The sequence below is a fragment of the Sceloporus undulatus genome, chromosome 2 (genome assembly GCF_019175285.1).
Source record: "Sceloporus undulatus isolate JIND9_A2432 ecotype Alabama chromosome 2, SceUnd_v1.1, whole genome shotgun sequence".
Classification (NCBI taxonomy): domain Eukaryota; kingdom Metazoa; phylum Chordata; class Lepidosauria; order Squamata; family Phrynosomatidae; genus Sceloporus; species Sceloporus undulatus.
This window is the reverse complement of record NC_056523.1, coordinates 331,417,483-331,432,397: the sequence shown is the minus strand read 5'-3', so window position 1 is coordinate 331,432,397 and position 14,915 is coordinate 331,417,483. Positions and strand designations below refer to the sequence as shown.

Sequence of the window (14,915 nt, the reverse complement as noted above, 5' to 3'; positions counted from 1 at the left end):
TGAGGGACAGCAACCCGGCCCCCGGCTCAAAAAGGTTGCCTAACCTTGGCATAAACTATACCAGCTGATATATGAAGTAATCTTTGCAATGAAGATTTACTGGGGTTTTCTCCAGAAAATGTGAATGTTGCCCTTGTGCCATAGGTCGCTTTGACAGGGAGGTAGATATTGGCATTCCAGACGCTACTGGACGCCTGGAGATCTTACAGATCCATACCAAGAACATGAAGCTGGCTGACGATGTTGATCTGGAGCAGGTTTGTTTTCTTTTTCAAATTTATCTCATTAAGACCTGTTTATATTAATCTTGCATTTAAACATTTTGCCTTAGGCCATAAAACATAATAACACAACAGCAGCAGTAGTACAGAAATGTGAAGTTTAAAGTATTTTTAAGCCACTTTTCAAGACTATGTCTTTACGCAGCAGCATGTCTAAGAAAGTACTCTTAAGGAAGATCTAACAGACACAGCAGCAGCCATACAGAACACTTTGGGTAGCTGCTTTGGAGATACAAGCCAGTGGTAAATTCCATGGAAATCATGCTTAAAGAGAGAGGCTCCAGTGTCTTCACAAAATGTGTGATGCACACTTAATTCAGAAAGGAAGAGTCACAGTGCTGCCGTCATCACTGAGAAGTCTTAAGCTTACACAGATGTAGGCTTTCATTCAAGGAACTACCGTATTTTCCGGTGTATAAGGCGACGGGGCGTATAAGACGACCCCCCAACTATTTAAATAAAAATATAGAGTTTACCATACACTCGCCGTACAAGACCACCCGAAGCCTCTGAAAGCCGGCGCTGGGCGCGCGCCCGCCTCCCTATAGGGCTGGCCTCTGGCCTCCGAGGCCTTGGAAGGCCGGCGCTAGGCGCGCTCGTGCCGCCCCTTCAAGCCGGCCTCCAAGGCCTCAGAAGGCCGGCGCTGGGCAGGGTTGCGCCGGCCCATGGAGCCGGCCTCCGAGGCCTCGGAAGGCCGGCGCTGGGCGCGCTCGCGCCGCCCCTTCAAGCCGGCCTCCGAGGCCTTGGAAGGCTGGTGCTGGGCGCGCTCGCGCCGGCCCATGGAGCCGGCCTCAGAAGGCCGGTGCTGGGCGGGGTCGCGCCGGCCCATGGAGCCGGCCTCCGAAGCCTCGGAAGGCCGGTGCTGGGCGCGCGCCTGCCTCCCCATGGTGCTGGCCTCCGGCCTCCAAAGGCCAGTGCTGGGCGGGCTCGTGCCGGCCCATGGAACCGGCCTCTGGCCTCCTCCGAGGCTTTGGAAAGCCGGCATTGGGCGCGCACGCGCCGGCCCATAAAGTTTCCCTCCGGCCTCCTCATACGGGGCATATAAGACGACCCCCAACTTTTCAGAAGATTTAAAGGGGTTCAAAAGTCGTCTTATAGGCCGGAAAATACGGTAGCTTCCAAGCTTACTTGGGGGTTTATATCTGAGGATCAGCATTTTGAAGTGAGACCAGAAGCTTACTGTTAGCCCTCTTGGAGGAGAAAGTGCAGCAGTTGGAGTCCAGAGTAGCTACACTTCAGCATATTAGGGAGCAGGACGATTTCCTGGACAGAACAGAACTAACAATCCTGGACGAATACCATGCAGAGGAAGATGCTAGAGCCGAGGAGGTCACTTCACATACACAGGAAGATAGCTGGAGGAATGTCACACAGAGAAGTAGGCCAAGAAGGGATTGTTCGGGGAGCTTGCAGCTAGAGAATCGATTCAAAGCTCTTTCCCTTATTAAGGAGGATGAAGAAGAGCAGCATGGACAGACTTCAGGGACAGAGCAGGGGAGCCTGAGAGTCCCACCCGAGGGAACAGTCGCTGCTAAGCCTCGGAGGAGGCATGTGGTCATAGTGGGGGACTCCTTGCTGAGGGGTACACAAGCAGTGATTTGTAGGCCTGACAAGATGTCTCGAGAGGTGTGTTGTCTCCCAGGGGCAAAGATCCATGATGTGACAGAGAGGCTGACAAGACTGGTTAAGCCTACTGACCAATACCCCTTCCTCTTGGTCCACGTGGGAACCACTGATCCTGCAAGACACAGCCTGCAGAACATCAAAAGGGATTACGAGGCGCTTGGTAGGAAGCTGAAAGGAATGGATTTACAGGTTGTCATCTCGTCTCTTCTACCAGTTGAAGGGCACGGTCCAGGAAGGGAGAGGAAAATAGCGGATGTGAACAACTGGCTTCGCAGATGGTGCTGCCAAGAACAATTTGGATTCTTTGATCATGGGCTGCGGTTCCATGAGGAGGGACCTCTTGCAACGGACAGGTTGCATCTCACACCAGTTGGAAGAAATGTTTTTGCCAACAGTCTCAAGAACTTGATCAGGAGGGCTTTAAACTGAGTTCCGTGGGGAAGGGAGACAATATTAAGGAAGGCGAAAGGGCTGGAGAAGGTAGTCAAACAGACATAGAGGAAACAAGAAAAAAAGTACAAGGATCCAACAGTGGGAGGCAAATAAACTTGCACAAGCAAAAAGTAAATGGGACCCGTGGTCTGCGAGGCCTCTACATTAATGCACAGAGCATGGGAAATAAGCAAGATGAACTTGAACTCCTAGTACAGCAAAGCAAATATGATATAATAGGCATCACTGAAACCTGGTGGGACGAGTCTCATGATTGGAATGTGGAAATAGAGGGGTATAACCTTTTTAAGAGAAATAGGCCAAACAAGAAAGGAGGAGGAATAGCACTATATGTCAGAGATATTTACACCAGTGAAGAGATCCAGGACATCGATCATGGAAGCCAGGTGGAGAGCATCTGGATAAGAATCAAAGGGGAGGGAAACAACAAGGATGTTACGGTGGGAGTCTACTACAGACCGCCAAGTCAGACGGAGGAATTGGATGATGCCTTTCTAGAACAGATGACTACACAGTCAGAAAAGAGAGATGTAGTAGTGATGGGCGACATCAACTACCCTGATATTTGTTGGAAGTCAAACTCAGCCAGATCCTCAAGGTCTAGCAAATTCCTCACTTGCCTGGAAGATTATTTCATGGTCCAAAAGGTGGAAGAGGCAACAAGGGGGTCAGCTATTTTGGATCTGATCCTAACCAACAAGGATGACTTGGTTAATGGGGTGCAAGTGGTGGGATCCTTAGGTGGAAGTGACCATGTTCTCCTGGAGTTTGTTATACAATGGAGAGGAGAAGCCAGGCATAGTCAAACACGCATTCTAGACTTTAGGAGAGCGGATTTCAGTAAACTTAGAGAAGTATTGAGGGTGATCCCATGGTCAGAAATACTAAAAGAGAAGGGAGTTCAGACCGGATGGGAGTTTCTCAAAAGAGAGATATTGAAGGCACAATTTCAAACAGTTCCAGTGAGAAAGAAAAATGGGAGCTGTCTCAAGAAACCAAGATGGATGACTAAGGAACTTTCAACTGAGCTAAGTTTGAAATGGAAGATGTATAAGAAATGGAAAAAGGGGGAAATCACAAAAAAGGAATTCAAAGAAATAGAAGGCATGTGTAGGGGTAAAGTCAGAAAAGCTAAAGCGCAGAATGAACTCAGGCTTGCTAGAGAGGTTAAGAACAATAAAAAGGGCTTTTTTGGATATGTCTGCAGCAAAAGGAAGAAGAAGGAAACGATAGGGCCACTGCGTGGAGAAGATGGCAAAATGCTAACAGAAGACAGAGAAAAGGCAGAATTACTAAACACCTTCTTTGCCTCAGTCTTCTCAGAAAAGGCAAAGGGGCTCAACCTGAGGATAATGGAGCAGAGGACAGAATAGAGGAATTTCAGCTCAGAATAAGTAAAGAGATAGTAGAGGAATACCTTGTTAATCTAAATGAATATAAGTCTCCAGGGCCAGATGAACTACATCCAAGAGTATTAAAAGAACTGGAAAATGTAATATCGGAGCCATTGGCAATAATCTTTGAGAACTCCTGGAGAACATGAGAAGTCCCAGCAGACTGGAGGAGGGCAAACGTTGTCCCCATCTTCAAAAAGGGGAAAAAAGAGGATCTCAACAATTATTGTCCAGTTAGTCTGACATCAATACCAGGAAAGATTCTAGAGCAGATCATTAAACAGAGAGTCTGTGAACATCTAGAAAGCAATGCCATAATCACAAAAAGTCAACATGGGTTTCAGAGAAAGAAGTCAGTCATGCCAGACAAATCTGATCTCTTTCTTTGCTAAAATTACCAGCTTGGTAGATGAAGGGAATGCTGTGGATGTAGTATATCTTGATTTCAGTAAGGCCTTTGACAAGGTTTCCCATGACATTCTTGCAAACAAGCTTGTAAAAGGTGGGCTAAACAAGGCAAGTGATACGTGGATTTGTAACTGGTTGACCGGTCGAAGCCAAAGGGTGCTCAACAATGGCTCCTCTTCATCCTGGAGGGAAGTGACCAGTGGGGTCCCACAGGGCTCTGTCCTGGGCCCAGTGTTATTCAACATCTTTATCAATGACCTGGATGACAGAATTGAGAGCACACTTATCAAATTTGCAGATGACACCAAATTAGGAGGAATAGTTAATACTCCAGAGGACAGGATCAAGATTCAAAATGATCTGAATAGACTAGAAAGCTGGGCCAAAGCTAACAAAATGAAATTCAACACAGAGAAATGTAAGGTACTGCACTTAGGGCAGAAAAATGAAATGCACAGATATAGGATGGGAGACACATTGCTGAATGAAAGTACATGTGGAAGAGATCTAGGAGTCCAAGTAGACCATAGGTTGAACATGAGTCAACAGTGTGATGCGGCAGCTAAAAAGGCCAATGCAATTCTAGGCTGCATCAATAAAAGTATAGTGTCTAGATCAAGAGAAGTAATAGTGCCACTGTATTCTGCTTTGATCAGGTCCCACCTAGAATATTATGTCCAGTTCTGGGCACCACAATTCAAAAAGGACATTGAGAAACTGGAGCGTGTCCAGAGGAGGGCGACTAAAATAGTGAAAGGTCTGGAAACCTTGCCCTATGAGGAACGACTCAGGGAGCTGGGGATGTTTAGCCTGGAGAAGAGAAGGTTAAGAGGTGATATGATAGCCCTGTTTAAATATTTGAAAGGATGTCACATTGAGGAGGGAGCAAGCTTGTTTTCTGCTGCTCCAGAGAACAGGACCCGGAACAATGGATGCAAGCTACAGGAAAAGAGATTCCACCTCAACATTAGGAAGAACTTCCTGACAGTAAGGGCTGTTCGACAGTGGAACACACTCCCTCGAAGTGTAGTGGAGTCTCCTTCCTTGGAGGTCTTTAAGCAGAGGCTAGATGGCCATCTGTTGGGGATGCTTTGATTTGGATTTCCTGCATGGCAGAATGGGGTTGGACTGGATGGCCCTTGTGGTCTCTTCCAACTCTATGATTCTAATTTAGCTGGTGAAAAATTGGAGATATTTTCTGACTTCCATGCACTTTGCATGGTCCAGTTCACACAATAACAATTGCACAAATTACTAAGGAGAGGTCTGGGTGTTCCAGATAGGCTGCTATTCTCATATGAGTCAGAGCTTGAAGAAAAACACTCCTGGCTACATCTGCTTCCTGCAGCTCATCAGCTAATGACAAGTGTAAGGGTAACTCATGATGCACATCTGATCCTCTGGTATCCTGTCTTAGCACGTATTCAGGCCACTCTCCAGTCCTCCTGATTTCCCAAATTCCCAGAACCTCCTTGCCTCTTGGGTTAAGTAGCTGCATGTTTTCCCCTACCATAGAATAGTAAGAGACCCCAAGGGCCATCCAATCCAACCTCCTTCTACCATGTGAGAAGATAAAATTAACACACTCCAAACAGACAGCCATCCAAAGAGACTCTGCCACATTCCCATCCCAGTATTGCATCCAGACATTGCTTAAATTCTCCCAGCACCTATAATGGATTCTTGCATGAAAAAAGAAGTAGAGAACCTTGTGACAGCATTTTAAGAAAACAGCCTTTGAGACAAAGCAAGGGAAAGCAAATTTAAACAGGAGATGGGGCTTGAGATGAGTCACCAAGAGCTAAGATAGGAGAGGAGGAATTTGATACCCACATGGCAGTCACACCAGATCCTGTGCCTGTTGTCCAAAAAGAGTGTACATGAAACATATGCAGAACCTATTGCCTGTTTCTGCATTTTGTTTTGATTCTGTGTGCAAGATTGAATTCACTGTGGCTATAGGAATCCTGTGTAATGTCTTTGACCTGTTGAAGTAACACATACTATCCTGGTTAAAATTATTTAGCAAGTGCTCTCAGGAGGAAATGATAAAAAGCTGACCAATATTAGCCACCACTAAAGAACTGAGGTTGTATAAGACAGCTGCAGTCTTAAGCACAGAGATAAAATAAAGGAATGTGGTGGATACCGTTAGCCTACATAGGAGGCATGTTGCAGCAAAGTGGTGGCTACTTATGTAATTCTTTTTGCCTATGTGTTTCTCCTCCTTTGGCACTGTTTGATAGCTTCATAGTAAATTGTGGGATTATGTAGGCATAGCCATATTTTTAGTACTTTCCCAGCCATGTTCTGCAAAGTGAAAGCTAGTTCCTTTTTCTCCAGTGTTGGAGCCTCTCATTCCTCTCTCCTTGCTTCAGGTGGCAAATGAGACCCATGGCCATGTTGGTGCAGACTTGGCTGCCCTGTGCTCAGAGGCAGCTCTGCAGGCCATCCGAAAGAAGATGGATCTTATTGACCTTGAGGATGAGACTATCGATGCCGAAGTGATGAATTCTCTGGCCGTGACCATGGATGACTTCAGGGTAAGCTAAAGGTGTTTTTGTCTTTACTAGAGTCTTGGTGTGGAGCTTTATGCTGGCAGGCTGAGCAGATTGTGGGGCACTGAAATGGCTATAAATGACCACCCCATCTCTTTTCTTTGCATATGTCAGTGGGCCCTGAGCCAGAGCAATCCTTCTGCCCTGCGTGAGACCGTGGTAGAAGTGCCACAGGTGACCTGGCAAGACATCGGAGGCTTGGAGGATGTGAAGAGAGAACTACAGGAGCTTGTACAGGTGAGGGCCCTGGAGAAGAACTGGGTGCTTAGCTGTCTGACAGTAAAGTGGGAAGAGGGATTCTCTTCCTCTTAACAGATACCTGTCTCACTCTTACAGTTATGTGAAAGGGATCTAGGAGTCCAAGTAGACCATAAGTTGAACATGAGTCCACAGTGCGATGCGGCAGCTAACAAGGCCAAAGCGATTCTAGGCTGCATCAATAGAAGTATAGTGTCTTGATCCAGGGAAGTAATAGTGCTTGCTCCCTCATCAATATGACATCCCTTCAAATATTTAAACAGGGCTATCATATCACCTCATAACCTTCTCTTCTCCAGGCTAAACATCCCCAGCTCCCTAAGTCGTTCCTCATAGGGCATCTATTCTGCCTTGATCAGGCCCCACCTGGAATATTGTGTCCAGTTCTGGGCACCACAATTAAAAAAGGACATTGAGAAACTGGAGCGTGTCCAAAGGAGGGTGACTAAAATGGTGAAAGGTCTGGAAACCATGCCCTATGAGGAACGACTCAGGGAGCTGGGGATGTTTAGCCTGGAGAAGAGAAGGTTAAGAGGTGATATGATAGCCCTGTTTAAATATTTGAAGGGATGTCATATTGATGAGGGAGCAAGCTTGTTTTCTGCTGCTCCAGAGACTAGGACCCGGAGCAATGGATGCAAGCTACAAGAAAAGAGATTCCACCTCAACATTAGAAAGAACTTCCTGACAGTAAGGACTGTTCGACAGTGGAACAAACTCTCTCGGAGTGTAGTGGAGTCTCCTTCCTTAGAGGTCTTCAAACAGAGGCTGGATGGCCATCTGTCAGGGATGCTTTGATTGTGATTTCCTGCATGGCAGGGGGTTGGACTGGATGGCCCTTGTGGTCTCTTCCAACTCTACAATTCTATGATTCTATGCGGTAGTTTCAAGATGGTTCCAAGACACAAGGCCTGCAGGGAGTAGCACTGGTACATTTGGGTTGTGCTGCTGCACAGAGCCCCTGGTTCAATTAGTTGTGCTCCTGTACATCTAAACCAAGGGAGGGAATTGTGTAGCCTTTCTCTAGATGTTGCTGGAAAGCCGCTCCTAGCAGCCAGTCCACTGACAATGAGGAATCCTGGTAGTTGCAGTTCAGCTACATGTGGATGGCCACACTGTTCCCAACCCAGATGTAAATTGGGGCTAACAGTTCCTTTAACTCTGTGTGTGTTTTCATGAAGGGTGTTTTGTCAGCACGGCCTATAATTGGTTGTCTTGGTGACACGAAGGACTCCCCACAGGTCTTGCATGCTCCTTTGGCTAATGATCAGGGAGCCCATGTGGTGCAAAGGCCTTGTCTGTTCTCTTGTTCTTAAGTGTATCTTATTTGAATTGGTTTTGTTATTGGTGCTTGCCAAGTCCTTTTACAAAATTAAAGTGGCTGTAATATGACCTGTGGTTTTAAGTTGACATATTTGTCAAGAAATGTAGCTGTGTGCTTTCTGTACATTTCTAAAAGCATCTGGCTGTGATGGTTAAGATTCTTGGAACAGTGCTCTAATTATCCTTTTTCAAAACATATGCATCTATGTATCCTTTTCTCTTCATTTTTAGGATTATTTTGATGCATTGTATGTTTCCTGTAATATGGCTTAGCTGCACCATAAACTCCTTCCTCTGTCCCCTTCAGCCCGTTTGCTTTACTAACGAGATAATGGTTTCTATTACTCTCGGGCAACTCTCACTGTTGTCATCACCGACATAGTGGGTGAGACAATGTAGGAGGTGGGGTGGGGTACTATGCTTAGTTTTTAGCTTGCGTTCGACTTCTGGTTGTTAGTAGATCTGTATGCCTGGCCCTGCTAGGCCCAAGGAACACTGGATAGGTGTTTGCAGAGCATCACCTTAATCCTCCTCAGGCATAAACATATAAGTACAGCAGGGTTTGCGTTTGGGACGATCTCTGTTGTCTCCCCCTCCTTCTCTTAATCCCTTGGGACTGACATTAATTCCTTCTTTCCACAGTATCCAGTAGAGCATCCTGACAAATTCCTTAAATTTGGCATGACACCCTCCAAAGGGGTTTTGTTCTATGGGCCTCCTGGCTGTGGGAAGACCCTGCTGGCCAAAGCCATTGCCAATGAATGCCAGGCCAACTTCATCTCCATCAAGGGCCCAGAGCTACTCACCATGTGGTTTGGGGAGTCAGAGGCTAACGTGCGTGAGATCTTCGACAAGGTATGGCTCTGTCTGTGTGTTGCTTGTGGGCTTTCTTTTAGTGTGCCCCCCTTTCACATTGAGATTTGCTTGCCTTGTCTCGATTGACCACCTTGCTTTCCACTGATGACCAGTAAAAAGCACTGTGGAGTTTAATAGCTGTGTGTCACATGCACTGACTGTGACTGTGGAGATGCCATTTAGCAGTTTATCATACTGTTTATGACAATGCATCTTGACATATTTTCATCATCTTAGCAGCTTGTACTGCAGATCTATAACCTTCAGATTGAACATGCAGTGGTTTGATTGTGTGACCCAGAATTAACATGGTAGAAGATATTATGCAAAGGTAGTTGTGTTGGCCATTTAGCAGATTCCACGCCTTCCACAAATAGCAATAGCAAGTACATTTCTATACCGCTTATCAGTGCACTTAAGCACTCCCTAAGCGATTTACAAAGTGTAAGCTAATTGCCCCCAACAATCTGGGTACTCATTTTAGCGACATCGGAAGGATGCAAGACTGAGTCGAGCTTGAGCCCTTTTGTTGTCATTGAACTCACAAACTTAAGGTTTGTGAGTGAGTGGCTGCAGTATAGGCATTTAACCACTGAGCCACCAGGGCTCCTGGTGGTAGCAATAGCAAATACATTTCTATACTGCTTACTGATGTACTAAGTGGTTTACAAAGTGTAAGCTAATTGGCCTCAACAAGCTGGGTACTCATTTTAGCTAACTATGGAAGGATGCCAGGCTGACCTCCTGACTGATATTTAACTGACAATTGAACACTATTGCTCCAGCAAGTCATGAGAGGTTGCTAAATTTTTGAGGAAACTGACATATCCTGGAGTTACCTGCTTGTCTGCCCCGTAGGAATCCACAGAAATATGTTCTGAGGTTATGTGCATAAGGTGTGCATCTGAAGAACATAGACTTAAAAGCACCCCCAAACAACTAACAATTAACACTTTTAGTTCAACTTTCAGGGGCTAGGGGTCACTTTGTCAGATGCATCCATTTAAACCAGTGTTTCTCAAATAGTGGGGCGCGCCCCCCAGGGGGGGCGCGAGGTTCTTGCTGTTCAGGCTGCCTGGCCAATGGCTGGACAGCCTGCTCCTGCTGCAGGAGCCTGCCCCAGCTCCAGTCTTCCCCATTGGCCAGCCAGCCTGAAGAAGAGGAGCTTCCTCTCTTTCGAGCCTTGCGCGGGCCCAAGGCTGGAGCCTGGAGAGGGCTTTGCAAATTGCAGGCAAGCTGCTTCCTCTTTTCCCCCCTGTTTCTCTTCCTCTTTCCCTCCTCCTCCTCTTATTCTTTTTCCTCCCCTCTTTCTCTTCCCCCTCCTCTTCCTCCTTTTTTTCTTCCCCTCTTTCTCTTCCTCTTTCCCCTCCTCCTCCTCCTCTTCCTTTTCTTCCCGTTCCTCCTCCTCTTCTTTTTATCTTTTTTCCTATTCTTCTTCTTTCTTCTCCTTTTCTTCTTTCTCCTTTCCCTTCTTTTTTCTCCCCCTCCCCCTCCTCCTCGTTGTTGTTGTTGTTGTTGTGTGCCCAACTCCCCCCTTGGCCAGGCCTGCATTTCTCAACAAGAGGGAAGGCAGGACTTGTGGGGGCCATGGGGGGGGGCTGAGTGGGAGGCAAAAGGGAGCCCAGGAGGGAGCCCATCACGCTGCATCCACACTGGAGAAGTAACCCAGCTTGGCTGGCAATGCTTTAAATCTTTTCTGACTCAAGGCTATGGAATTCTGGGAGCTGGAGTGTGTTGTGGGGACCAGAACTCAAAGCCCGACTCTTCTATGTCTCAAGGCTATGGAATTCTGGGAGCTGGAGTATGTCAGAATTTCTGGCTTATGGCAACCCTGTGGGAAACCCTCCAGGAGAATGCCTGTTCAGTTTCAAATGCTAAGCGTGCTTGTGAGTGGGACATGTAGTTTGCCGGCACAAGAGGCTGCCTGTTCTGTTTCAAATGCTAAGCGTGCTTGTGAGTGGGACATGATACTATTTACAGTCGCGTGGGGGGCGCGAAATGTTTTCTTCTTCCTAGGGGGGGCATGACAGAAAATAATTGAGAAGCACTGATTTAAACACACACAGCCACGTGAGCAATTGTGCAGCACTAGCTCTGTGGTATCTAGCCGTGGGTACCTTCATTGCATCCTAGCAATTGTTTTGTCAGTGGTATGATGATTTCCTGTTTTCTCCCTGGCCAGGCCCGCCAAGCTGCTCCCTGCGTGCTGTTCTTTGATGAACTGGACTCCATTGCAAAGGCCCGTGGAGGGAACATTGGAGATGGTGGTGGTGCAGCCGACAGAGTCATTAACCAGATACTGACAGAGATGGACGGCATGTCAACCAAAAAGAATGTCTTCATCATTGGTGCCACCAACCGGCCTGACATCATTGATCCCGCTATCTTGCGCCCTGGACGTCTGGACCAGCTGATCTATATCCCACTGCCTGATGAGAAGTCGCGTGTGGCAATCCTCAAGGCAAACCTGCGGAAATCCCCTGTGGCCAAGGCAAGTTTGCCCTGTTCTGTTCAGTGAGCTCTTTGTGTCTAGTGTGGGGACATATCAAAGTACATTAACAGGTATACTTTAACATTCAGAGAACCACCCTCACTTGTTGGGATACCCCAAATCTCAATAAGATAATAGAATCTTAGAGTTGGAAGAGACTAGATGTCTGAATGGCCATCTGTCAGGGGTGCTTTGTGAGTTCTGGCATAGCTGGGAGTTGGACTTGGATGGCCCTTGTGGTCTCTTCCATTTCTATGATTCTATGATCTAACAGATTTGGAGTATCCCAGCAAGTGCAAGTGGTTCTCTGGAGGGCTGCTGGGACTGTAACACAACTCCCGGTGAAAGGATCAGAAAAAAAAAAAAATCATAGGAAACACCACCATCCCCCCGATGACTGCCAACCTGCGTGTTTCTGAGGAAGATAAAACTGATGATTTAAAAGAATCTTTATCATTTCCAGTGAGAATGATACCAAAGAGTTAAAATGGTTAGCAAGCCAGAGAGCCACTGCAGTAAAAGGAAAAAAGACAAAATCCAAGGCTATCACTTCCAGTGAGAGTGATATGAAGAGTTAAAATCACTAGTGATCCCGGTGGATGTGCTCTACATTGGGGAATCCTTTCCTGCTGGCAGTAGAGGCTCACTATTTTAGAAGGACTTCATATATGAAGTCAAAGGCTTTCATGGCCAGCATCCATCTTTTTTTGTGGGTTTTTCGGGCTATGTGGCCATATTCTAGAAGAGTCTGTTCCTGACATTTCTCTGAAGATGCCAGTCACAGATACTGGCGAAACATCAGGAACAAACTCTTCTAGAACATGGCTACATAGCCTGAAAAACTCACAAAAAACTATGGGCTTCATATAGATTGCATAAAACATTCCCTGCTGCTATTTGAAAAACACAGTTGGCCTCTGAGAAACAGGTGATCCTTATGGTCCTGTTAACCTCTGGGCTTTACCTTCCCTTAGCCAAAACCAAGTGTCTTGGTGTTCAGACAAAGCAAATATGGGGAAAGAAAATGTGGAGGCCTAGAACACTAGTATGAAGTACCCTCTCCTTCTGGGGAGGCAGTATCCCATTTTTCACTTATGTTACAGAGCTGAACAAACACAATGGTAGCTTTTGGTGCACTCTAGGCTAGAATCGGCCAACCTGGGCTGAGGGAATTGATGTTCACTCAATCTGTCTCTCCACAACTCTTTCTTTTGTGTATGGTCACACACCCTTTCCATCTTTCCCTGCTCTGGTTCTCTGTCCCCTTTGGACAGCATTTTGCTGTATTTTAGAAAGCTGCTAAGGATTCCAAAGCCCAGGCTAAGTGACTGCAGGAGGTGTTCTAGGCTCCTCTTACTCAAACCTTTAGAGGAAAATGTGCCATTTGGTGTTGCACAAACACACACACAACCTGTAAGTTGCTGACCATCTGAATGAAAGGAAGCTGTTCATGGGAAGTGGGTGGTGGTTGGCGAATGTGGAAGGTGTATGTAGTTCTTGGGTTTGTTTTTAGTGAGGATAGGATTCTTTTTTTAAAAAAAAATTTGGCTGCGAAGGGCTATGTGACAGGGAACCTCCTTTATTTCTCTAGGATGTCGATCTGGACTTTCTGGCAAAAATGACCAATGGCTTTTCAGGAGCTGATCTAACTGAGATTTGCCAGCGGGCCTGCAAGCTGGCCATCCGTGAATCTATTGAAAGCGAGATCAGGCGGGAGCGAGAGAGGCAGACCAACCCTTCTGCCATGGTGAGTCCCTCCGGAAGGATTTCCTCTGATGTGGGGATGAATTTCCATGGCTGGGTGACCCATTTGACCCAAGGTTGTGTAGCTGGTGCCTTTACTGACCACTGTGATTCTCTTTGCTGTTGTAGGAAGTGGAGGAGGATGACCCAGTCCCAGAGATCCGGCGCGATCACTTTGAGGAGGCCATGCGCTTTGCCCGCCGCTCAGTCAGCGACAACGATATCCGCAAATATGAGATGTTTGCACAGACCCTACAGCAGAGCCGAGGCTTTGGAAGCTTCAGGTAGCGGATAGGGACTTGGCAGATGTTCCTCTCAGGTGCTGGTTCTCCCCTGCAGGCTCTTGTGAATTGTAAAGCCTGTGAGCAATAACAGAATTTAATAATGGTGCGTCAGAGCCCAATGGGGCTGCTTGTACCCCCACCTCATCTCCTTCAACTAAGGTGTTCCATACAGTGAGAAATGAGGGAAGTGAACAATCTTGAGATTTGGCTTTTCCCGTATTTGCATGAGACACAACTCTAGCATAGGCCTCTTTCATACAGTTCTGTATTCTATATCTGCAGCAGGATGAGGATCTTGTGGCCCACATGATGTGGATTGTAAGTCCCAAGCTATCTAGCCAGCATGGGCCAGTAGTCGGAATGATGGGAACTGCAATCTCCACAGCACCAAAGGGGCCGCTGGTTCTTTCTTGTCTCTGGTAGACTGTTTTAACTGCCCTGTGTTCCATGATGGCAGTTGGCTCACTCTGGATTTCTCTTTGCAGATTCCCATCAGGTAACCAGGGTGGTGCTGGACCAAGCCAGGGCACAGGCGGCAGCGGCGGGGGGAATGTTTACAATGAAGACAACGATGATGATCTCTATGGTTAAAGTGCTGCTGGAGTGGACCAGACTCCCAAACAGGCCACGTTGTACAGGGCAATTCCAGTGGTCAGTGGACTCCTGGCTTCTTCATTCCTTGGTCAGACCCTTGTAGCTGCGTGTCAGGTTCTGTCAGCTGGAGCCTGCTGTACATGCAAGGCGGCTGCTTGGCTGGTTTGGTGGGGAGGCAGGCGGGCAGTTTAACAAGGAGGGGAACTGGTTATCTTTCTGGGGAAATTTCTGTTCTAGTTTTATGGCAGAATCAGCAGCTTTAGCAACGGGTACAACAATAGCCTGTAAAAAGAAAACAAAAAAAATTTAAAACCTACAAAAAGTAATAAAAAAAATTCCCATAACTTCAAGCTGGCCTGCACTATTCTCTGTTTCTCCTCTTCACCCTGTTCATCTGGGCCTGGCTGTTACCCTTCCTCTTGTGTTCTGTGAAAGCAGGGCTGGAGGGTGTGCATGGTCTCATTCTGAGAGGGTTTTGTGGCACTTCTGTGGCATTTTAAAGTATTCAGAGGGGCTCATGTTCATTAGTTCTATCATATTCACTCTGCCAGGTATGTTTGGTGGTGACGATGGCTCATGTACACTGCAGTTTGATAGTGCTTTAAGTGCTATAGCTCCATCTTGTGGAATCCTGGGATTTGTAGTTT

The 14,915-nt window shown here is 46.8% G+C and overlaps 1 protein-coding gene across 1 annotated transcript in view; it reads left to right on the top strand.

Annotated features, from left to right (window-relative positions):
* Positions 1 to 14,618, top strand: part of LOC121922493 (valosin containing protein) — a 38,101-nt gene extending 23,483 nt beyond the window's left edge. The window contains exons 10-17 of the mRNA XM_042452004.1: positions 145 to 257; positions 6,541 to 6,705; positions 6,835 to 6,957; positions 8,944 to 9,156; positions 11,339 to 11,647; positions 13,239 to 13,394; positions 13,520 to 13,674; positions 14,160 to 14,618. Coding sequence (XP_042307938.1) covers positions 145 to 257; positions 6,541 to 6,705; positions 6,835 to 6,957; positions 8,944 to 9,156; positions 11,339 to 11,647; positions 13,239 to 13,394; positions 13,520 to 13,674; positions 14,160 to 14,265 — 1,340 coding nt within the window. The 3' untranslated portion in view covers positions 14,266 to 14,618. The remainder of the gene's footprint in view (positions 1 to 144; positions 258 to 6,540; positions 6,706 to 6,834; positions 6,958 to 8,943; positions 9,157 to 11,338; positions 11,648 to 13,238; positions 13,395 to 13,519; positions 13,675 to 14,159) is intronic.
* The last annotated feature ends 297 nt before the right edge of the window (positions 14,619 to 14,915 follow it).